Raw genomic sequence first — 25,405 nt, 5'->3', positions numbered from 1 at the left:
CACATGCCCCAGTACCCCAAAACCGCTACGGCCTTGTGATAATATACATGCACAAATTTCTCGATTCTGATTGGCTGAGAGCAGTGCAGTTTAGATGTAATTCAGTGCAAAAACATTTAACCAAGTGCAATTACATCGACATTATTTTTGTATGTAGGTCTATAAGCGGCAAAGAGATTTATCAGCGAGGGAAAGGCTATAATAAATCCGGCGGTTCGATGAAAGAACGCTTTGTCGAAGAAAAAAATCAATAAATTTAGCTGATATAAACCTTACTTGTGTGAAATAAGATACAAAAAGCTTTATTTAAGGTGTCTAAAACTTTACCAAAAGTATAAGGAGAAAATTTCAACCGTGAAAAGTCTTTGACAATCAATTTCAATTTCAATCAATAAAAAAATCGAGCGCGTTGATTGAAGAAAATTGCAATAAAATCAATTTTAAATAATTTCATGTCATCAATTTATTTATCTCACACGATAACAGGATTGCCTCTGATATTTACGTAGTATGTCAAAATCAAATAAGAAATAGGGAACAAAACAGGCAAATTCAGTTGTACGAATTGTTTTGACAATCTCTACAGCGAACAGAACGAACAAGTTTTCTGCTGATGATAAAGCATTTGTATTTACCTGAAAAACACTTCTCCATGCCAGATTCAGGCGAGTCCATATTTATTAACCTATGCTACTTTATCGACAAGTCCTTCTAAAAGTTATAGCCAAATTCGTTGTTGCGCGACCTGCCAGCATCCAAAATTCTTTTATTCGTTGAGTCAATCAAACCAGACAAACCGCACCCAAAGCTTTTGTCTGACTACGCGCTATTCCCAAACTATAGACATGGATTTTGGATTCGCCGAGGTCGCACAACAACGAATTTGGCTGTAAGTCATCGTCTTTCGGTTTCCCATTCAGCATTGAAAACAACAATTTATAGTTCTGTACCAGATGCCAGGGTTTCTTGAATACTTTCGCATTTTAAGTTCGCCCTCCTTTTCGCAAATCGCTCCGTTTTCTATGTTCGTATTTGTGTTTTATAAGATTATAAGCTTAAGCTTTGGCTTTTTATCGCATGTTTGTTTCGCAAATGATGACGGACGAAGGAATTGATTTTTTCCCAAGTACGCGCGCGTTCCCAATTTCGCGCCATTCAATTTTCGACCACAGGTAACCCATCGTGACCACAGGAATTTATCGTATAGCTATACCACTTTTCTATGACTATGGGGCTTCGCAGGGGCGCCGCTATGACAGTTTAAATCAAATTGCTTAAATTTGTAATATGGCCATTTCAAAGAACATTATATATTTTCTCTAAAATCTGCTAGATATCCAATTTTGTTATATATGCTTTTTAAAAATGTATACAGTATACATATCAGTGTCTATGATACAAGGGAAGAACCTGTTGTTCACGCTCTCTGTATTGCGCAAACCAAATAAACTTCCTGTGATTTTATTTATTGCAAACACATCAAAATTCATTTCAATACTTTCGAAATCAATTCCTACAAATTCCGATCTCTGGTTAATTCACTATCCAAATACTTAAACTTACGGAACAGTTTTGTGTGGGCAGAAATACCGAAAATACGATTTTTACATTAACTGAGTACATTAAATACTACCATATTCTGGAATAATATTTACGGTAGCGATTTTATTTTAGAAAATATAAGCGAAAAACGTTTTTAGGAGAATTATAAGCATGACACATTTTGCGTTATAATCTTTTAATCATTAGACCCGAATTTGCCCGTTACCGAGCAACGCTCCACGAGTGTTGTGATTTGTTTCATCGGCGCTCGCGCTCACACTTCGGTTACTCTGTTCTACAATTTTCGATCATTTTAGTATTTTTAGTACATATAACAAAGAAAAAACATGCCTCGCAAAAAAAATCCTTGGGATGGTAGAAAAGCCGATGTATAATCCCAGTGGCAGTTCTGGTAATATCTTATCATACGCGTAGGTTTTCCTCGTTTTTGTCCGTTTTCAACGCTCGCACGTAGATAATTACGTAGATACTATAAGAATTTCTCTCCATTGAATCTACACAAAACACAAATAAGACGATAACGCACTATTCAAACGGGCTGATTTTGTCCTGTGAAGATCTACACTGACCCAATAGCAGCCATTTAATTTAGGAGGTTTCAGTTTTCGTTTCCTCCGGATTGAGATCCTTTGCTTCTCCCTTCTTCCCGCGTGTTCGGCGTTTTTCTTTGCCAATGTCTACGATTTCCTAGTTTGTTGCTTTTGTCAAAAGCGCATTTAACACTTGATAAGCGTTTGTTTTCTTCGGAAACGCAACACAGCAGTGGTCGAACCCTATTGGCTAACGTGCGTGTCCCGATTAGGTGTGAAGTGTTATAATCCGGAAAAGGGATTAAGCATCAAGGAATCTTTAGAAGCGCATTACGGCAAAACAAAAACTCGACCAAAACACGCTAAACTTTTGAATTTATCTACCATATAGATTGCTCGGAATTGCATAAAATTTGGCAGGTCGGTAGAACAATACCTCGCTAACAAAAGTTTGTGTACAGCCATTAAAATTCTAAATCCATCGAAAGTTATCGGAATCTGATGGCCGGATATGGCTGAAATTTGCATACGGTAACTTTGAAATATAATTACTTATAAATGAAACTAGATATCAAAAATCGAAGACACTATTGTTAACAAGCATGTGCTGATTGAAATAACACATTTGGCTGCAGTTTTCACTCACGGGGTATGGTAGCTAAATTCTTCCAAAGACACCTATATCGTTTTAGGTTTTACTGTCATTTATTAAAAAAGTTTTCTTTAAAGCAATAAATAACAAACAAAGGTAGATTCTTCATTTTGTAATGATTAATTTGATACCTCGTTTGTATAGTTTGGATAAATTGTTCGCGCGTAATCATTTTTTTCCCGGGACCATGTCGCGAAACTGTTCCGTAACCTTAAAGAAGATTTGTTTTTCAGTCACGAATGTTATTACCCAAATGTCATAATGTACAATACAGTATGCGTAATACTGAGCCCTGAAACTCTAAGTGGTATTAAAATTGTGCTTATTTCGTCGTATTCCCAAATTTTCAAAAAAATTAATCATGCTACCCATCTAAGCTAATGTTTATGGAACACACCTAGAGTTGGGATAGTGTGATACAAAGCCTGCATATTTTAGTAATTCGTTTTCAATAATTGTCATTTTTTGCAATTTCACAAATTTGTGACTAATTCACCGAAGTCTAGCTCCGCGAATCTAAGTTTGATTTCAACAGTTTAAGGAGATCCGATACAGTTTTCCAAATTCCCAACCATCCTGTCAATCACAACTCGCATCTTCAGCTACAGGGATCGGATAATAAAACTATTTGGCCATGCCATGTAGCTGGGGATGAACTTGATGAATATGTAACATTTGTTTAAATTGTTGTTTCTATGGCGACGGAACGGTGAACCCGTTGAATTCACTATTCGCGAAGTGCTGTTCGCTACCGGGATATTTTTAACAAGTAAGCTATAGGATATTATTCTTCAAATAAATCTTTAATCAGCAGTGGTGCCTTTTTCACAAGAGCAGTTGGACCAGGTCAAAAACACAAGTGAGGATCTCAGCGGTCGAGCTGCTTATATAGACATGTCACAGAATGTTCTAGAAGTAAACATTACATCATTGTTCCTAAAATAGATCGATTACGACTGAGGTAATTTACAAATATAGTATATGAATAATACATGATTTTATTCTGGGGATATCTAGACTATACTAAATCATGCTGAGTCATCACGAGTCACTGTTATTAGTCCGTATCGTATAGTTCTGGAAAGTTCGCAAAGAATGATTTTCCAACATAATACACCACGAACTCCTACCACCGCCATCGCAGCATAGAACTTAACCCATGGAGAAACTCAAAATACTGGGTCATTAAGAACACGTCAGAGTTCTATGAAATTGTATACACATATGCACTCGAGAACCCATGTGTCGTAGTCCGCGGTGGTTTATGGGTATAATCCAGCGTATAAACGGCTGGATCCTTGTATCTGAAATCTATGTGAACGTCCATAAAAACACGAAGAATGCTACAGCTTGGATTTGTATTTTATTTACGCTTCTTTGCTTATTTACTTGATACCCATGAAGCACTGCGGGTTACGATACACATTCTCCGAGTGCAACCTTATTTGAAATAGGTGTATAATAGTTGCGTTGACCTATACAACCGTAGAGGTTTACACCACAACATTTTCAATTTGACCCATTACTTCGTCCACAATGGCATCAGATCATTAAAGCATGAATTGAATATAGTATAGATGGATTTACCCTCAGTCGTTCATTGATGCATGAATGCTAGATAGTCTATATAGACTTACCCGCATCAATTCATTGATGCATGAATGGTAGATAGTGTAGATGGCGTTTACCGACGGGGGACCAATGTATTGCTTGATGTCTGCTCTGGGATTGGAATAAGAGGGTGTGAGCACACAATAAACTCATGGTCAGAAAAACAACGACAGTTAAATTCTAATAACTCAAACCTCAGGTATACTTTAACTAAAATTGATTTTCTATATAGATTTGCATCATAAACTTATAAAGTGAGCTAGGATGATTTCCTGAAGAAAGGGGGTTCGCCTCCGCCCTCACCACTAGCTACACCCCTGTTTTAAGGAAGTAGTTTATCATACCTGTCAACGAAGGCTAGATCGATCGCGCCCGTCACATTAGATGTAGTCAGAATGATCACGTTTGGGTGTCTGTTGGATAAAAAACATTTCACAATCATTTCTATAATTATAGTGCAAATATTACCCGAGAACATCTATATACCATCACTTTTCTCAACAAAACCATGAACATCGATGTATGGAACGTTTTTTTCTCCTACAAATAATACGCCAAATATGAAGACAGTCCAATGTAAAACAAGACATTTCAAGTTTCCGCAACTTGGATGATCATCGTTTATTTACGAGTCGACTCGCACCTCTTGATTTGGTCGATCTGGGTGAGAAGGGCATTGACTACTCGTATGGCGTCTGATGGCTCCTGGCCCTGCATGGCGGCTTTACGTGCTGCTGTAAGACTCTCGACCTGAGGCACACATGAGAACGGTTACACAGGTAGATAGTATGATTAAACCAAAGGAACAAAATGTTTCATTTTAGGTTTTTTTTCGACCTTATATTTGAATATAATTATATTAACTAGTTTGATCTTTTTCCCGGTCTTGTACCCCCTGGGTATTTCCGCACCCGAACCCCGGTAAGAAGGGGTTACAAGCTTCACTCATTTACTAGCGAACTTGGAGTGAACAAGTGAAGCTTGGAACCTATACTCAGGTTACGGTCTTGACGCTTGAAGCTTTGCTTTTTTTAGAAAATGACAGTACTTTGTCTACTTTCCTTAGAGGGAAAATTCCTGACATACTCAATAAAACGTTCGGCAATTGAACGTCAATCGTTCGATTGAGGCGCGGTTGGTTCGGCAATCAAACAGATAATCACCCATGCGCAGCTAAAGGTCTTCAACTCCCAAAGTTTCTCATATCATAAAAAACAAACAAATTATTTCTTTTTGTCTTTTTATAATCCCATATAAAGTGCTACAGTATACAGAAGTGCTACAGTATACAGATGAGAGAATAATTCCAGAAACAAGTGACAACATCCAGTTCTCACCTCATCAATAAGTACGCAGACAAGCGCTTCTTTGTCATCGATCAGCTCTTGGATTTTTTGAAACATCTTCATTACCAGCTTACCACTCTATAGAAATCACATCCATTATCAAATTATCAAATAGATAAAATGATTTGTAAGTAAAGTATAATCAAATAAAGTGTGAAAGCGTAGAAATTTTGAGGTTTAAAAGCGAGCTACGGCCGCGCGCGGAGTCCCATAGGTATAGAAATATGGTATAGCTATGCGACTTGGTTTTTGTGGTCATCGCGCGGGTACCCTGTGGTGTCAATCCATCCATCCAGTCAATCATGCAACTCCCAGGCCCCACTCGGTCTCACGCTTTTACATGTTTTTTTTACCGTCTCACTCACAAAGTTCGTATGTTCACAGAAAAAAAGGCAGCTAGAAAATAATATTCAATGAAAAAATATACGAATTCAAATGGGCTGATTGTGGTCGAGGGAACCGTTTTGTCAGAAGAAACTGAGAAGCCTGCGTACGAACCGAAAGTAAAATCTACCCTCACGTGTTCCGGGAGTGAATGCCTCCCGTCGAGTTCTTCTTCAATTGTAGCAGCTGAGGACTATAAAGATGCTCTACATTACTATTCTCCTCAAGATGTCACGAAGCAAAATCAAAACAGAAAGGTCATGTTATTTCATTATTATTTAACAAGATAATACCTCATCGGCAACATGAAAACACAAGTTTGTTCCGCACGATAATTTGAATTCAATGTAAGAGATCGTATAAATTAAATCAGCAGTTTCCGTTATATTTTCTTATATTTGTCAAGTTTTTAGCTTCAAAATTAATGTGAAAGTTGTCACCAAAACAAAACGTTTTTTGGCCGTAGCTTCACATTGTAAACACAACTTTTGATTTTGCCGCTTGTCATTGATTTATCACCCACTTCCACCGTGATTTTGATTGGCTAAGAAAGATAATCTTTTTGATTGGCTAAGAAAGATAATCTTTTACGCTGATTGGTTGCAAGCAGTTTATTGGCTTCTATGTCTGTGTGAATCGTGAAAAACTTCTCAAAAGTCTTCCTTTTTTAAAAAAAAAGCCTTATATTGCTAAGGTAAGGAGGAGTTTAGCGGCTAAAAATGCTCAGTTGTATTGGATAAATGATGTACTGTTTGGCATAATCCATTGAGAACTATATCCAGCTATTTACATTTTCTTTCTCCCTAGTTTTCATCTCATTTTCAAGATACTAAAAAGTGTTTCTATCACTTCTCTATAAAAAATCCTAATTGAGATTTACTGTCTGTTTTCCTTTGGTACCTATTAACTAGTTTTTGTTTTGTTGTCTCTTTTATACCAAGCTGTTATCATATAAAAAGTGCTTGCCACAATATAGTGCTTGCCACAAAAAGTACATGACACAATATAGCTGGTATAGCTATGAAATGCAAGGATATCTTTATAGCTGGTGTAGATATGAAATGACAAGGATCTTTTTCTTCTCGGGTGAATAAAGCAAGGAATTAACCCAGATTCATTATGTAGGCTGGCTGAAAGCATATGTAAATAAATGTTTTTCATATTCTTTTATTGTTTAGTATAATTATATTCAATCAACCCGCATTCCTTTCCTATAGCCAACATAATATGCTCTTGCGGTGTTGATGGTTCCCTAAAATGTGAATGAATGAAAGCCTTAACTGTCAACAAAATTATTGACAGACAGACAGACAGATTAGTTTATGGGTATCGTCTAAAGACTTTTACATTAGTGTAAATCCAATAAATTTAACATTATAAGCCATTCAAATTCTCAAAAATACATGTAGAAAATAGAGAAGATACAACCTTATTTTATTATATTTTCCCAAATTTTGCAGAAATCCCTGCTATATTAGCTCTAGGATTTATTATTAGAAAAAAACATTCATATTGTGTAGTTCCAGATAATATCCATACCTCCCTATTGAGGGGGCGGAGGTATGACCCCCACCCCTCTGGAATTCCCAACCCCCTGGAAAAAAGTTAATACAGTAACTGTTAAGAAAAAAGGCCATTTTACCCCCCTCCCCTCTGGAAATTCCTGGGCGTTTTAACCCAGGCCTGTACCCATGGGGGTGCAGGGGGTGCGAACGTAACCCCCACAACGGCCACTTTTGCTTCTCAATTGACGTACTATTTGTAAACAAAACTAAAAATCATAAGCTAGATCACTCTGGTATGTAGCAGATACTGCAAAGGCATTTTAAAAAAAACTTTTTTGTTCTTTCGGAGTTGGTTAGATTTTCAAGATTTTCACCGGGAAAACTCGCTCCCTCCCACTTAATTATTTAATTATTTATTAATAATTAAAAGGTTTTTTTTTGTAAATTGTTCTATGGATTTGTTCAATGGCTTGGCCCTATTCATGGCCGATTAGCTTTTACTTATTCATGAGCATGGTTCAAGAGAGTTACTTATATGTAGTAATGACAGGGGAGAGGGGTTGGAATATGGTATTTCAAAATATATGGATGTTTGATGATTCTATGATAAGATAAGATATTGCCGTTTTCAATGACGTCATCGTTGACGTCATGCTGAGTTGACATATCGTTGCACCCCCTTGACACCTACATGGCATCTGCCAAGATAGACCGCTTTATGATTTTCCATAATGAGATATGAATATTGCCGTTTTTAGTGACGTCATCGATGACGTCATGCCCAGGTGACATATCTTTGCACCCCCCTTGACACCTACATGACTTCGGCCAAGTTAGACCGCCTTGTCATGCTCAGTTGACATATCCTTGCACCCCCCTTGACACCTAAATGACATCTGCCAAGTTAGACTGCCTTATGACATTTAGTGACGTCATTGATGACGTAATGATGCTCAGTTGACATATCGTTGCACCACCCTTGATAACTACATGACTACCAAGTTAGACTGCCTTATGATGATGTTTCTATAACGAGATATGAGTATTGCCGTTTTCGTGACGTCATCGATAACTTTATGCTCAGTTGACATATCGTTGCACCCCCCTTGACACCAACATGACATCTGCCAAGTTTGGTTGTCTAATGTTGTTTCTATGAGTCGAAATTATAAGTTATAATATTTATGTTAATAGATTTATGGTTAACGTGGTTTATAACATTTATGGGCGACGTGTTCTTACATTTATGGTTGACTGTTTATTACATTTATCGGCGATGTGTTATTACATTTATGGTTGTTATAACATTTATGGGTGACTGTTATTACATTTATGGGTTATACAAACCGCACGTTTCCTTATCATTACAAAACCAAAACTCGGTCTCGGTGTTAAAAAGCGAAAAAACAAAAAAAGCCGTCGCGTGAAGAAAACTGGCAAGAAAAACTGATGAATTACACATCAAGAAATTCACCCGACGGCATATTATAGTTAATTATATAAATAAGATATGGTGTTCTGATTTCAGGGTTCCCACTAATCTGAAAAAGTAAAATTCCCTGACTTTTCCCTGACTTTTCCCTGACCATAACCCATTTTTCAATGACCATGCAGTATGTCTTATGAATACTTTTAATGAATAATCTATAATTTCAATAACAGCAACAAAGCAATAGTGTCTCAAGATTGTGAGATTTTGACTTAACGTCTTTTCAAAAGGATTTCAGCTTCTTCTGTAGAAGATCAATATTTTGTTCTTCCTTCTCTATTTCCTTCCTCTTTTCTTTTGATTTTACCCGCAAGGCGTTCGACTTTGCAAGAATGCTAAAGTCTCCCTTCATTTCTGCATTAGTAGCAAGGTCATCGGCTTCTTTCAGAAGAGCAGTAGCTGTAGTTTCAAGCTTTTGTTTTTTCTTTTTTGCTTGCTTGATGTCTTCTTCGACTTTTCTTTTCAAGCTTTCTTTATGGGTTTTTGCCTCAATTGATTTCTTCTCTGCTAAAGATTGTCTGTATCTGTTACTAGCATATTTACAAGATGTAAGCAGCTCAGTTGTGATAGAATCTTCAATTGGACATTCCAGACTTTTGACACCACTGTGAGCTCTGCGAAATCCAACAAGCGTGTCTTGGTGCATATTGTTGCTCACGATATCCTTGTTATCAGAGAATCCTCTTTCAACACAGGATTGACCATGGGACAAGATAAGCAGCATCTTTACTGTTTGCCAAAGGTCTGCATACTGTGGTTTCTGGTGAAAGTACTCTGCTAGGAAGACATCAAGTGCTTTGTCTGATGACTGGTAGGACTTGAAGTCCTCCTTACTGTATCTCTCCACATCAGCAAGGAATGCCTTGTACTGCTGTAGAGCAATATCACAACAATGGGTAGATTTCATTTTATGCGATATCAGTTGCTGAAGGACATTGGAGAATCTGGTTGTTGCTGCTTCAGGGTTTGATGCCATGTAAATAGGATTTAAAGACACCAGATTCCTAGCCATCTTGTACTTTAGAGGAGATCTGTCCATTACCTTGCTAGATAATTGTTTCAGAAATTCAAGGCAATTATTCTGGAATTCCAGGATTTGTAGAGGTGTGGCTTGCTTAGTACTTTCCATCTTATGCACTGACATCTTCGCAGCAAAACCTACATCTACCTTCCTTGGTGGTAGAAGATTGTCAGACTTGCTAACATCAATGTTAGCAAGCTTAGCACATGTTGTTGCCTCTTGAAGCACAGACTTCTTAACAAACTTGGAAAGGATTGCTTCAAGTATGGTTTGTACATCTTGTGTAAGAAAGGGGACCATGGGCTGATCGGTTTGGAATTTCTTCAAAAAAGGCCCAAGAATGCGTGCGATACTAATAAAGAACTCAAGTTTGGCAACAATGAGTGGATCTTGTACAAATGCCTGTAGATTTTTGAAAGATTGGCTTGTAGGAATTTTGCTCTTTGGTAGCTTTGACACCTCGTCAACATATTTCTTGATATTTGGCCAGATAGCCACTGCTCGTTCTGCCACTGGCAAATCTTCCAGCCACCTTGTTCCACAAAATCGTAGTGGCCACATGGAACTTCCAGAAATGGCTTCATAATCTTCTCTTTTTGCTGGTGAGTCTGAAAAAGTGTACCAGAGAGACCTCAGAAGTTTATCAAGACGCCAGCCTGTGGCTGTAGCTCCATATTTAAAAGCCCCATGTACCACATGTAACCCACAGGCACCAATATTAATGAGCTTTGGAAGATCTGGATCAGTTTGTTCTCTATCTTCTAACAGGTCTTCAAGAAATTTCCAGTTAACATTAGGACCATCCATCGATACCTGCACAAGGTTTGCAGGATTCAGCTTTTGTAGACCTAGCTTGAAACTTTGAAGTAAATCTGCAGCTCTTGTGTGACCAAGAAACTGGGAATCAATGTATCTTGATACAACTTTATTCTTCTGAACATCCCAAAAGCGCACAATCAAATCCATCTGTTCTTTCTGGATCACTTTATTCAGCGATTCATCAAATGAGATAACATACATTGTTCCTTGCTCTTGAAGTCTTTTCATTAATTCATCATGAAAAAATGGGGCAATGCCAAAACAAATCAAGTATGAACACTTTGTTGCTCCACATTGGAACTGTTTGGCAATTACACTGTCTGGAAACATATTGGAAAATAGCTTGTCAGTGCCTGCACTACTATTACAGGAATAGTGAGACATGAGGACTTTTATAGCCCACAGCACCTCTGCTTTTAGAGTTTCATCTTTGGTAACATACTTTTTAATTGTGCCTTTAGATGAATCAGATGAACTGGCAACTTGAGAAAGATCGACGGGAGGAGGTGGTACAGTCATTGTCCTTTCTGCTGCTGAAGAATTTTGTTCGGATTCTTGCTTTTGCACAGTGACAAAAGAGTTCAAAGAAACTTGTTGTGTCGATGGAGCAACTCTCCTAAGATGTTTTTTGCCTTTAGCATGACTTATCAGTGCTTGTTTTCCCATATTTCCAAGCTCAAATGTAACAGAGCACATTTTACACCTTGCTTTAGTTGATTCCTGAGCTTGTGCAACCCAAGGAAATAGTGGGTCTTGAAGCCATAGATTATTAAATACAGTTCGCTTACTCATCTACAAACCAATACAAAAGTTATAAAAAATAAGTGTTACGACTGTAAATAATTTTGTATAAAGTCATGCTGCAATTAAATGCAATGAGAATGGACAAAAAAAATGTATATCTAACTAAGTTCAGGCGTGGTTTCCTCTTTTTCAAAATGCAAATCAGGATAAACAAAAATAATTTTTAAAGCTTAAGACTAAGACTGAACAGTTACGAAAAAATTCGCTGCATACAAAAATATATTGAATTAAATGTCGTTAGTTTACCGATTTTGTCATTAAATGATCAATAAATTGTTACATTATGCATCCCCCCACTCTATCACTGCTAAGGTTATGAAATAATGCCCTTAAAATAGCTAAAATACTTAATTCCAGCCCTACCTCCACGTGCTTTCCAATACTGCAACAAGATGGCCGACATAATTCAGACCCAGTCCTCCACTTCATTTTCCTCCACAGGAAAACCACATAGGATAATTCGTTTATACTGATGTATTGCGATTTTTGAAACTTTTAATTAACAGTGAGGTTGCTTGATTATCGCCAACACAATTCATAATAATGATTTTTGAAAAATAAGAATTATTCCCTGACTTTTCCCTGACTTTTTGAGAATTATCAAATTTCCCTGACTTAAATCATAATTCCCTGACAATTCCCTGACCTTGAAAAAAAATCGAATTTCACTGACTTTTCCCTGACTGTGGGAACCCTGGATTTAGTTGAGATGCAACAGTTTAGCAAAAGGAATAAAGGGTTCCGTTATCTACTCATGGTTTTAGACGTATTTAGTAAATATTATTGGATCATACCTCTAAAAGATAAAAAAGGTGGGACTGTAGCTGAAGCATTCAAAACAATATTCAAGGAAGGAAGAAAACCAGAGTATCTATGGGTCGATAAGGTAAAGAATTCTATAACAAACACTGAAAGACCTGTTGGAGAAAAATGGCATAAAAATGTATTCAACTGAAAACGAAGAAAAGAGTAGTGTTTTTGAACGATGGAATAGAACAGTTAAAACTAAAATGTGGAGACAGTTTACTGTTCAAGGTAGCACACAATATTTACAAATGCTACCTAAGATTCTAAAGCAGTACAACAACACCAAACACTCGAGCATTAAGACGACGCCTGAAGAAGCTTGCAAAAAGAAGAATGAAGGTTTAGTATATTTCAATTTATACGGTTAGAATCAAAAAGCCCAAACTGTCGCGATCTCGTACCAGTATTGTATTGTATTGTATTGTATTCAATTTATACGGTGATATAGAAACATCAAAACACAAATCTCAATTTAAAATAGGTGATAAGGTTAGTTGAGTAAATATAAACGATATGTTTTCGAAAAGGGTTATACACCGAATTGGAAGTCTTTACAGTGTATTTTTAATATACACAAACTACTTAAAATCAACTTACTTACCGAAAGCATATGAGCAATAAGACGACAGACTATAAACCAGAGGAAAAGCCAACCAACGACCTAGAGACCATATACAAGGAGACCGAGTCTGAATTGTCAGATTTTTCAGACAGTGATAAAAGCGACTCCGACTACAAACCAAGCGAATGAGAGCACGACTCACTTGAGTACGACTCCCAATAGTCCAAACGCACCGAAAGTAATTCCGTTCCTAGAGTACGGCTTGACAACGTACAAGGATCCTAAAGGCTTGTCTCATTCTGACCTACTGTAAGAAGGCCACTCTACAACCACGATGATCCCGACTCCGAACTCCACGGACTAGACGGCATCAACAGCGGTATCAACCGAGACTACGACACATCAGGCGTAAGAAGCACAAAGAACGCACTACTCACATCAATTGAGTACAGTGACGGGAGCAAAAAGACAGTCGAGAACATAACAACTCAATCATCGAAAACATATATAATTCGCAAGAAATGAGTTCCATCATATAGTTTCCATAAAATAAAAAATATATAGTTTCCAAGAAATGAATTCTGCGCGGTGATCATTATTTAGTGCCAACGTATGGTGCCATGGAGCGGTGACCAAGACTTTCACACCCTACGAGGCGAAATAGCCTCGCATCCTGAGGTGTCGTCGACGCCGTGACTCTGTTTTTGGAGTGAGGCTTCGCCTCTTAGGGTGCGAAAGTCTGGCTACCAACACATTGAAAAAACATATAGTTTCCATAAAATGAAAAACATAAATTTTCCAAGAAATGAATTCCATCATATAGTTTCCATAAAATTAAAAAACATATAGTCTCCATAAAATGAATTCCATCATATAGTTTCCATAACATTAAAAACATACAGTCTACATAAAATGAATTCCATCATATAGTTTCCATAACATTAAAAACATACAGTCTCCATAAAATGAATTCCATCAAACGACAGTAGTATAGCAGTTGGCTTGGTTCGAGCTCGCTTTCGTGAAAGTGAGCTGGAACCGCCAACTACTATACTACTAAACGTTGTTACAAATCCGGGTGATTTTTGTTACAAATCCGGTTGACCAGTTGATTTTTGTTACAAATCCGGCTGTTGTTACATATCTGGTTGATTGTTGTTACAAATCCGGTTGTTGTTACATATCCCGTTGATTGTTACATATCCAGGTGATACCATTACCTACACCAAAAAGGAGAAAAAGGCTCCTTCTTCCTTTCCACTCCTCCCCCTTACTTTAGGAGTCTTATATGAGGTTACTTTATTTTGAGGGCTCTGAAGTATATTGTTAGACTTTATTGGCTAATACTATGAGGCCTTCTAAAGATTTTTTATTTTTGAAAATTATATGGGAACACTTCCTTACAGCAAGATTTCAGGTAAAACTTACCTCAGAAAACCATTTTGAGAATAGGCTATGGCTGTTTATCTCGATCAACTGACCATAACTATATCTGAAAGCAAACATATAGTCTCCATAAAATGAATTCCATCATATAGTTTCCATAACATTAAAAACATACAGTCTCCATAAAATGAATTCCATCATATAGTTTCCATAAAATTAAAAAACATATAGTCTCCATAAAATGAATTCCATCATATAGTTTCCATAACATTAAAAACATACAGTCTCCATAAAATGAATTCCATCACACGACAGTAATATAGCAGTTGGCTTGGTTCGAGCTCACTTTCGTGAAAGTGAGCTGGAACCGCCAACTACTATACTACTAAACGTTGTTAAAAACATAGTCTCCATAAAATGAATTCCATCACACGACAGTAGTATAGCAGTTGGCCATCTATACCATCTATACCATCCCATATTAAGGATACTAAACATTTTCTTAATATAGTGAGAGATATGGGAACTTTACCTCAGGGGGCTATCTTAGTCACAGCAGATGTGGTTTGGCTTTACCCCCACATACCCCATGATGTGGGGTTGGAGGCTCTTAAAGCCGCTTTGGACAAACGTGGTAAGTTAACAGGTAATTATATTCCTACTAAGGACCTTGTGGACTTAGCTCGCATTGTCCTGGAGAGTAGTAACTTAGTATTTAATAAGAAGCATTATTTACAGGTATTAGGTACGGCTATAGGTACTAGAATGGCACCATCATATGCTAATCTTTTTATGGCTAAAGTGGAAAAGGAAATCATAGACTCTTCTCCAGTTAAGCCTTATTCATGGCGTAGGTATATCGATGACATTTTCATGATCTGGACTGAAGGTGAGGACGCTCTGAGAGAGTTTATGGCTCACATGAACTCTATACATAGAACTATAAAATTTACTTTTGAGTGGTCTACTAGTCAGGTAAATTTTTTGGATGTTTCACTTACTCTTAGGGATGGGTTTATCTCTACAGATCTGTATAGTAAGCCTACTGATAAGCATCAAAAAATTTTTCATACGTCCTGTCATCCGTCTGCTTGTAAGAAAGGCATTCCTTTTGGGCAGGCACTACGTATTCGTAGGATATGTTCGGAAGACTCTTCTTTCGAAAAGAGGGTATTAGAGTTACAAGGTTATTTAGTTGATAGGGGTTATGACAGCAGGTTTGTGGGGAGGGAAGTTGACCGAGTTAGACGTATTCCTAGGGACGACACATTAAAAGACAGGCGTAAAGGTAAGAATGATCGTGTACCTTTTGTAGTCACTTTTCATCCAGCTTTACCTAATTTACCTGGTATTCTTCGTAATTTACAGCCAGTTCTAGAATCTTCTAGTAAATGTAGGGGTGCTATTGGTAAGGTACCTATGGTGGCTTATAGGAAACCTAGGAGTTTAAAGGATATGTTGGTGCACTCCTCTCTTAAAGAGGATAGTACTCAGGTTAGAGGTTGTGGTAAGTGTGGCGGTAAAAGGTGTAGGGTGTGTAACTTTCTTAAGACAGGGCGGGAGTTTCGCAGTGCAGTTACTAATAAGAAATATGTCATTAATTTTGACTTGGACTGTAACTCAGATTTTGTTGTTTAACTAATTACTTGCTCTTTGTGTAGCAAGCAATACGTAGGGTCTACTAAAAATAGTTTTAAGAAGCGTTTTAATAATCATAAAATTAGGTTAAATAACCACCCTAGTTTACCGGTTAGTGAAAGAGTTAAGGATGACCTTATCTATCAAAATTTTCATTGCGACAATCATTTAGGTCTTAATAATGTTATGGTACAACTTATAGAGAAGTGTAACTCTAGAGGCTCAGCTTAGGGAAAGGGAAGACCAGTGGGCTTATCGGCTTAAGTCTATCTACCCGCGGGGTCTTAATAATGATGACTTTTATGTAGTAGGAACCCACGTAGAGATGTGTAAATTCTTTTTATCCATAGCGCTCGCTATTCTAGAAAATGCGCATTTTTGTCAGTTTGACATGATTGATTAACATTCTTTAAGGGAGTCTGTGATAGTGAGAGTAGACTAGGTTCCAGTTTGACTGATTATAACAGCACAAAATACTTGTACATAATAATTGGTATACTGTACCTGTCAGACAGACGCACACAAAGCTTCTGTGCGAGAGCCTTGCACAAAGACGTTTTGCCAGTTCCTGGAGGACCTGTCAATCAAATGTTCAAACAGTTTATAAGCGTTACCATACTGTATATAGGGGTAATTCCATGGTATTTGGAATGTCACAGAGGGGACAATTTAGAAGAAAAAAATCAATTATATATATTTTTGTGGGTATCAACAAAATGGGTAAAGCATGTGTACAGATAAGTCAGCCTCTAAGTATTGTACGATAGATAGTAGCAGATTTTTCTCTCATTAGATATTAGATTAGAACATTTTTTTCAAGCGTCATAGAGGGGACCAGAAAAATCACAAAAACCCTGAGACTAATTTTTCAACCCCATTCCCTGTGAATGCAGCAAAGGAATAAAGAATATGACAGCACCAGATCAACCAATCAACTGTAAAACTGTATAGAGATATTAGGTTTTGCCAACTTGTGTATTTGTGGGGGAATCATTTTTGAATAGGTGTTGATGTCACAGAGGGGACGTCAAAGAGGGGACAATTTGTCTGCTACAGAAACCATTAAAAAACAGCCAATTTTTAGCAAATTTTCATTTTTAATCACGACAAGGAAGCTAATCTTTAAGACCACAGGCGGCCCAAGTTCATTTTAAGTACAATCTATCTACTGTTTTGATGGGGATATGCAGTAGTTTTACAGTGTTTATATGGGTTCGTATAAGCGTCATCGATAAACTTGCTAAATTGTGAAAACAGCGTAAAATAAAAGTATTAGTCTTAACTGAACTTGTGCTGTTGTTATTTCTCGATTTGGAAGCCTAGAAGTTGGAACGAAGTGACTCCCTCTTACCTCTGGTATTTCTAATATACTTTGGCGTGAATCATCGCCATCCTTCGTCACAATTTTCAATTGGTCAAAGTATGTTTTACATTGTTTTATCCAATGCCTCACTGTATAGTATAAGTAATCACTGACCTAAAAAATCACTATACTGTTCGTACTCCTAAAAGTCTCACTCCCTAAAAATACAATAACTGACATTCCAAAAGGGTCTTTACAAAGCAACTGCGCCTTTCTGTTTGATCGCCCTAAATCACGGAAGTGTAATTTCTATCATTTCTGGCAGCTACAGGTGCTACATAACAGGCGAAGCCTTTCGATGTAGGGCTTTTTCAGCCGTCGTTTTTTTATGTCGGATATGTCGACCTCCAATTGTTCACATATATTCCGAAGCATTGCAAGTTTGAAAGCTTGGACTTAGAGGCCATTTCACAAATGTTGTATACGTTGCAGACAATTGGGTGCTTCAGTGCAAACTCTTGCTCCACTAGGCTGGTCAGTCGGTCCATCAATTCCTCCTTGCTGACGGCGTTCTCGACTTCATTACCAGCTACATCGTACTTTTCCAACTCTTTGTCAATTTCGCATTCTTGGGTGTCGGCTCGCAGGGTCTTTTTTGATGATAGACGTGAGAAATAACCTGCAATTTGGGTCAGATACTCTTCACCATTGAACAATTTATTTCCATTGAGATCCCTGGCAGAGAACATCGCTTTGGCTACCACTGAGGGATCAAGTTTAATTTCTGTCTTATCTCCAAGGACGAACTGATCGGTCAGATGTGCGGTTTGCTTTGACGTTAAACTTGCTCGTTAAGATGCTGTCTTCAAAGCCCAACCCATAGACACCTGTGGATGTCTTTCACCGGTAATCGGCACGTCACACAAGGCATCTTCTCGAAAAGCAGGGACACTCTCCGCTGCTGAGCCCAGTTTCTCGGAATAGATAATGGCGGCCTTATCAATGAGTGTTTACTTTTCTGGCCGGCGCTGATGGCGATCGCAATCTAGATGGCGCTATAATGAAGAGTGCCACATAAACACGCGGACACAGCCTTCTTCTGGGCAGGTGAAGAGTGCGTCATTGGTTCGCCCTTCATGCTCTTCACCATTAGCATTAATCCGAGATGTTCCTTTTTTTCTTGCTGTTGGTTGGTCCCGAGCGACAGCCCTAAAAACCTGGCGGTGGTGTTCTGCATCAGCTGGAAGCTTAGGCAATTCTTGTGACAGAACCAAGTTTCTCATAGGAAAGACTTTCCCTCGACCAATACCAAAAGCCCTTCCTGTGCGAATTCCACCTTCCTCATACTTGACATTGGAAATTTGCCGCACACCGTCTATTTTCACAGCAGGCACCTTTTCATAGGACGGCGGCCCCGAAACACACAGCGAGGTACCAGTACCCCTCCAGATGATAGCATTGCCTCGTTCATTTGCTCGGCGTTTTCTATATCATGTCCCGAATTATGGTGAATGTGCATATGTGATTTTATAGTCGCAGCTTTCCTGTCACAAAAGCCCTTTCCCCCTTGAGGGTCCGAGAAATCAAGGCGTCTTACAGACACTCCATGAGCATCACCCAGTACTTTGGCATATGCAATCGTGCCACCGCAGTGATAGCAGCCTGCAATATCCTGGCGATAGAAAACAGACTGTAGCTCAGGCATCACCTCCTTCAGCTGCGATAGAATATCCGACATAATGGCTAAGACTGCGTAGCTGTCTTGAGTACATGACCTGAAGACGTGAGCTAATGTCAGAAGCTCCAGAGAACCGTCTTCTCTTCTTCTTGTTGCAACTGTTATGTGCCATGGAATGCCCTTTTTCGCAAACCAGTCAATTTGGCTTTCCCTGTACTTTCTAGGTAAATACTTCATGGCCCAGTCTTGTTCCAGCAGCACTGATCTTTCATCGAGATTTTCCAAAACTTGGAGACGTGCTTCATACTGATTTATCGATCTCAGCATGTGGGCTTTCCATGCTAAGATGTTTGCCTTGGCTTGGTTCACTTTGAAAACGATTTCATCTGCGTCGTCTCCTAGAGATACAATCCCAACGCTGTTTTCAATTTCAAAGATAACATCGCGCAGTTGGTCACATCGCTCCCAGATTCCATGATGATAGTGGTCGCACACAGACTTGAAGTCAGGGTCACAAGGATCACTAAGGGCGAACTTTCTGCAATGGTCAGCAACCACAGACTCCTGGGATACATGAACCTTGAAGAATAATGTTGAACAGAAATCAACTTCTTGTACCAATCAGTCAGTCAGTCAGTCAATCAATTAATATACAATCAATCAATAAAAAAATATACAATCAATCAAGCAAGCAAGCATTCAAACAAACAGACAAACAAACAATTATAGTCGGTTTTAAGATAGCGTTTAGCTGTCTTCAGCCTCTCCTGTTGGTGCTTTGCCCAATGAAGGCCCATTCCACTGTCATCTAATGTAGTCTCTCAGCCACGTTGTGGAGATCATCAAACGCCTCCGAGCCACTCAAGCTGATGTAGTCCAAGCCTTGAAGAGACTTTCGTGTTGATGCGGAACAAACGTTGAGAACTTGGAGCAGGACGCTGCGACTCAGAGCGGGAAACCCAGATTCTTTGCAGTAGGCATGGTACTGCTGAACTATTCTTTCGGGGATGATCATCCGGATGACATTAGGAACCTTGATCTGTTCATTTGTTGACAACTTTATGCATTTTTCAACAAAGGGTAAATCCTGGATGATATGTCGGCTCAAAATATATCCTACAAAATGTTCTACTTTGTCGGTTGATATGACGGTTCGCCTTCTGGGATAGAGAGATTGGACTGGTTGACCCCTTCCATAGATATAGAGTGCCGTCTTGCTTCCGCGAAGCATCGCTGGGAAAGGTCAGGTATCCAGCTTCTAAGCTGCTTGAGGCTCAGCTTGTCAGCCATTATGGAGAGTACTTGACGCCGTACCTCCCATCCACTAGCAGCGTTGTAGCACTTGGCTAGGTTACCCATGAGGGTGTCATCTATAGTATCAGTGTCTCTGGGGTTGCCATACCGTTTTTCCATTGATGGTGACACAAAGTTCCACAGCGAACCTGGATCGTTCGGAACGAGCTGTTCAATGATAGCAGCCATCCCCTCTTTGGCCTTTATTTCGTAGTATCTCTTCGTTCTATCGCTTGCGGCTTCCCATGGCGTAGCGCATTGCAAACAAGTTGGGCTTAGATCACGTGAGTGTAAGAATTCATTCATCTTATCCAGAGGCTTCTGTGGGGTTTCACAAGTCTTGTAAAGGCTTACATCTGGTGTCTCTGGGTTGCCTAGTCCACTCTGAGACAGTGCAGGTGTACTGAAGGCTAAAGGCTGATGCAGTCTCTGTGTTATCTAGAAAATGAGAACAGTGCATTACCACTTTAGTTAGTTTCCTTTACATACAACAAAATACAGTTCTATTTATTGTGTGATTCCATACTTCCACTCTGAAGGAATTTTCCAGGAATACCCCCTTTAAACAAAATAGCCGAAAACAACTTTTTTGTTATGCTAACCCCCAAATTTTCCGTTTACCTTTTTTTAAATACACATACGAGATAACCTACCGGTCGCTCGACTTCCTCGTCGCTCGCAATTTCTTTAAGTATCAGGTCACCTCTACAACTTCTGCATATAGCTAAAAGACAAACATAAATAGCGTAAAAAATTGATATTTCAAATGAATAAATTGGATCCCCTCAACCATAATTTTCCAGTGGTTACATTGGCTGGGCGTCTCCAGGGGGGACCCCTCAACCATAATTTCCCAGTACTTACATTGGCTGGCCTCTTCGGGTGGGGAGGGGGGGGGGTGCTATCCTACGGGAAGACAACTCTTTCTTCCCTTGCTCGATAATTTTTCAGGACCAGATTTGTTACTCTATTACTTTTTTGATGTCGCTGTCTGTTTTAGCTATGCTTTGCTTCTTCAAATTGATTTTTCTAGCTATTTTAGCTTGCTCCAACTTTTGAGTGAGTTTTGGTGTTATCGACTCGTGAGATACCAAAATGTTAGTCCCTGAAGAGTACAAGTGAAAAACTGATACATATATAAACACTCACTCACCAGAACCCACTGGAACAAATCTTCCAGTCACGCGTACGATTTCCTTCGAAATGCTTTTGCTCACATCGCGATCTCCAGAGGGCAATTTCCCGCGCGTCATATTATGTGCAGCGAGAGGAGCTGGTACACGGCATTTATGTGAGCCTCGACGCCACCCAATTCCGAGAGTTGACCGGTGGCACGGGCATACATCCATCTCCTGAATATTTTTTGGAGTCGCAAAAATTACAGCCAAGATAAGCTCCACCTCGGTTTCTAATTCGCCAAAGGCGTAAGCGCGCAAATGCTCGTCAACACTGCGGGAACATGATGTCAGGGGTTGCGTTGCGATCTCTCGGATCAGCCCCAAAGCGACCACCAACAAGCTTTTGGAATGTGCATCTGAGCTCCATTTTGTTCACAAGCTCTCGGAATATAATATTATTTCTGAAACTGTTACCGGTCTGGGTGGTCTGGGACGAGCCTTTGCAACCTCTTTTTTGGGGCAGTGTCGGGTAGAAAGGGGTTGGGATGCATTTATAAGACATCGTCATCTTAATTATAATTTGATTATGTTTTATTCATGTTCACTTACTTATGAGTAATTTTTGACATGACTCATCAAAAGATACTTTGCTGTTATGTTTCTATATCACGTGCGTGACTCGAATAGTTGTGTATTTCAGAGCGTTGTGTGACTCCGACACGAGCAGCTGCGAGGGGGTGTCATTAAAACTGGCCTCCTTTATCGCGTTTTGTCTCTAATCGAATTCTATGGATTTGATTGAAGAAAATTCAGCTCCCAACTGAAATAATTTGACAAAAAAAAAAACAAACGAATATGGCACAAATGTAATGAAGATTCTGGCGACGCAAATAAATCAACTGATCAAGCGACATGTCAAACGCCGAAACGAGCCGTCCGTTAAGGACGGATATTCTCTCTTTAAGTCGTTTCAGATGTAATCTAGGTATAAGGTATATCGAGTAAATGAATAACTATATTTATTTGAGTTGTTGTCATTCCATCTGTAGCGTAACTAGCAATGAGTTGATTTGAGTTGGTGCTATTTTTAGTCGCAAATACCAAAATTGAAAGCGTCTCGGGAAACAAGTAACAAAACTATTGCCCATAAAATATCATGCCCAGAATCAAGTACATTATTTCTTTTTTACATATGAGAATCTTGGAACGAATTGATTTTATACCACATGGAATAATATATTGTTGAAAAATTGTACCAAAACGCTCCTTGAAAATTACTATCATTTTTATTGTCTCCGAGCAAGCTTAAAAAGCTAGTTCAGCCGGAATTTTTACAACCCTGATATAAATTAACAATCAGAAATTGCATTTCTGGTATTGATTTGTAGAAATCCGCAGTTGCGCTTTCGTTAGAGGCGCCTTTGCCAGACCAAAATAGCCAATTTTCATGCCTCTGCAGACCTCATACAAACTTTTCTTAATTTCATCCGTTTACATTACTTTTTCAAAAAACAAACTATATCACAATTACTAACTCACATTAGGGTATTAATCGGCAGGGGTCTCGTTTAGATTTTTTTTCTTTCATGTACCAGTGTTTACAACCCGGCCGCAAATATTCGCTCTTAATAGTTACACAAAAAGGATGGTGCAAAAAGAGCAATTCAATAGTAAAAACTAGGTACAAAATAATTTTAATAAGTTAGCCTCTAAGTGAAGGTTGAACTCAAAGCTTTTTCTTCAAGCCTGCATTACTGCAGAAAAACCCAAATGCACAGCTTCAATGTGTGCAACAAAATGAGTGACATACATACTTACTGGAACATCTTCTTTGCCTTATGTTTGTTTTGCCTTTTTACAAAAAGGTGTAATTCCTCGGGATCACTGTGCACTGGGATTGTGAATGGGCAGTTACCCTTCAGGTGAACAGGAGCATAAAGGATGCAGCTAGTGTGTACAACAGCAAGCATCTATTCTTGGCCAGTGAAAGAATGCGGCGCCAATGCTACAAAGTCTTACTAATTTCTCTCACCAGCCTTCGATAGTAGAAGTGACAGATGTAGTCAACTGCCACACAGTCTCCCACTTTGAGCCTTACAGTAGAAACTGAGCTTACCCTCTTTAGGTGGAGATCATGGATGACGCACATCCACTAGGCTAGCATCTAGCACAAGAGGGCATGAAAGAGAAAGTGACCTGGCAGACATACAAGTATGTCATACTCCACATATGACATACTCCACAGTCATATGTAGTTGTTTGTTGGGGTATCTCATCTTTGCTGATGACATAGAAATGCCATGTGGTTGCGCAAAGAGTAGTATTAGAAACTGATTGTAAGGCTAGCCACATTTTAGAAAGAGCTTTTTTATGGGTAGGCTTAGCATAGACCCCAGCCAGGCTCTCAAGAACAATGATTGCCTGCATCTTGGGAAGAACACACAAGAGAAACCAGTAGGATGCATTTACGGCACTCAATACTACAGACTGTCTTCAAAACAGCATTTTCACAAGTGATTGGACTTTTCCCTGTGAGCTTAGCCAAGCCTTGGAGGAGAAGGTCTATGTTCTCATGGTATTTGCATATACAGACTTCCTGATCAATTAAGGATAAAGGGATTACTTCTTTAGTCCTAAGCTCTGCGAACTTTGATTTTCTTACTTCAACTTTACCCCTTTCCTTTGAGAACTTGTGCGTTTCACCGAAAGAGATTTCTTTTTGGAGGTGTTCTCTTTTGCCATCTGGAAGCTTGAAAGAGACAAAATCTTTCTTCCCTGGTATCATCCGGCTAATATCATCTCTTCAATAGAACTCCTCAATCTGTCACCTCTTTATCGGTAAGGGCATCACTGCGCATCTTACAGCTGGTATTAAGTTTTGGTTGTTTAAATTTTATTCCACATACATCTACCACAGCATTTCTTTTGCCTGGCAATAACTCTTGGACCATCTTGGAAATGATTGAAACTTTTCGTTTAGGACATTTTTGGCAAATGCTTTTTTGCCCAGATCACTGCCTTTTTAATTCACTGAAACTTTGATTCTCAATTTCTTTGTTCTGATAGGATCTTTCCTTTTCTCTCTGCAGCCTTTTCTTTTCTCTTTCCTTGGCTATTAGGATCTTTATATTAGTAAGTAAAATAAATGAAGAGATAACAAATATGTCAATGTTTGATAACTGAGCAAGAAAAAAACAAAATTTTAAAATATTTATCACATCAAGTGTCCCCTCCATGACAAAAATGTCCTCTCCGTGACATAAACTTTTGAAATAATATCTTAATAGAAAAAGACATTTGCAAACAAATTTTACAATTTCTGAATTTGTTATGTTGTCCTACACCTCAGTAGTTTTTACAAAACTGAGCAGTTACAATAGTTTTTCTGTAAATTATCAAAACATTTAACATTGATTTGTCACGGAGGGGACAAACCAATTTTGGACAAAATGCTGCTACAGTACCTTTCACTATGCATTATTACATTATTACATTGACTCTAAAAAAACACTTTATGTCCTTACAGTCAATATCAGATTTGCTTTTAGAGGCTGGACTATTTTGGCTGAAAACTGTCCCCTCCGTGACACAAAAAATGCTTACATGGTACATTTATGATAATTTAGGATATGTGATTATGCATAAAGTACCAAAAAGTGCAAAATAGAGACATTTAGTCTTTATTCAACTCAGTAAGCTAGATTAAATTATTCTTTAAGCCATTTCACTTCTTAGCATTTTATGTCCCAAATACTGTGGAATTACCCATAGAGTGATATTACCATATCTGGGGTTGCCAAACCTATTTATCAAAATGCTCTTTATTTGAATGACAATACAAACAAATAACAGCCCACCAGTATTCACCCTGGTGAGAGAAAGATTCATGGAAATGA

The 25,405-nt window shown here is 38.5% G+C and overlaps 2 protein-coding genes across 3 annotated transcripts in view; both read right to left on the bottom strand.

The window, feature by feature from the left end:
• The window catches only part of LOC5501758 (pachytene checkpoint protein 2 homolog), a 57,807-nt gene that overhangs the window by 22,466 nt on the left and 9,936 nt on the right, over positions 1-25,405 (bottom strand). The window contains exons 7-12 of one of the 2 annotated variants that reach the window (XM_001622969.3): positions 16,622-16,694; positions 14,522-14,585; positions 5,694-5,780; positions 5,000-5,106; positions 4,701-4,769; positions 4,383-4,467 (exon numbers count right to left, since the gene is read on the bottom strand). In XM_001622969.3, coding sequence (XP_001623019.2) covers positions 4,383-4,467; positions 4,701-4,769; positions 5,000-5,106; positions 5,694-5,780; positions 14,522-14,585; positions 16,622-16,694 — 485 coding nt within the window. Of the gene's footprint in view, positions 1-4,382; positions 4,468-4,700; positions 4,770-4,999; positions 5,107-5,693; positions 5,781-14,521; positions 14,586-16,621; positions 16,695-18,600; positions 20,830-21,044; positions 21,116-25,405 lie in introns of those variants that run through there. The other variant, XM_048720589.1, reaches the window with a different exon arrangement.
• LOC125558965 lies at positions 9,210-12,416 on the bottom strand. Its single transcript, XM_048720588.1, has 2 exons — positions 12,088-12,416; positions 9,210-11,712 (listed from the first exon to the last, which is right to left on the bottom strand). The coding sequence occupies exons 1-2, from the start codon at positions 12,151-12,153 to the stop codon at positions 9,304-9,306; spliced, it is 2,475 nt and encodes an 824-aa protein (XP_048576545.1). The 5' UTR covers positions 12,154-12,416; the 3' UTR covers positions 9,210-9,303.

Source organism: Nematostella vectensis, chromosome 13 (assembly GCF_932526225.1).
Source record: "Nematostella vectensis chromosome 13, jaNemVect1.1, whole genome shotgun sequence".
Classification (NCBI taxonomy): domain Eukaryota; kingdom Metazoa; phylum Cnidaria; class Anthozoa; order Actiniaria; family Edwardsiidae; genus Nematostella; species Nematostella vectensis.
This window is presented reverse-complemented; position numbering and strand designations above follow the sequence as displayed.

Bases quoted from the DNA above. Each gene is read 5' to 3' on its own strand.
- LOC125558965 (XM_048720588.1), bottom strand. From the start codon at position 12,153: ATGAAGTGGAGGACTGGGTCTGAATTATGTCGGCCATCTTGTTGCAGT. The intron at 11,713-12,087 runs GTAGGGCTGGAA...ATTGGTTTGTAG, and splicing joins GTATTGGAAAGCACGTGGAG to ATGAGTAAGCGAACTGTATT.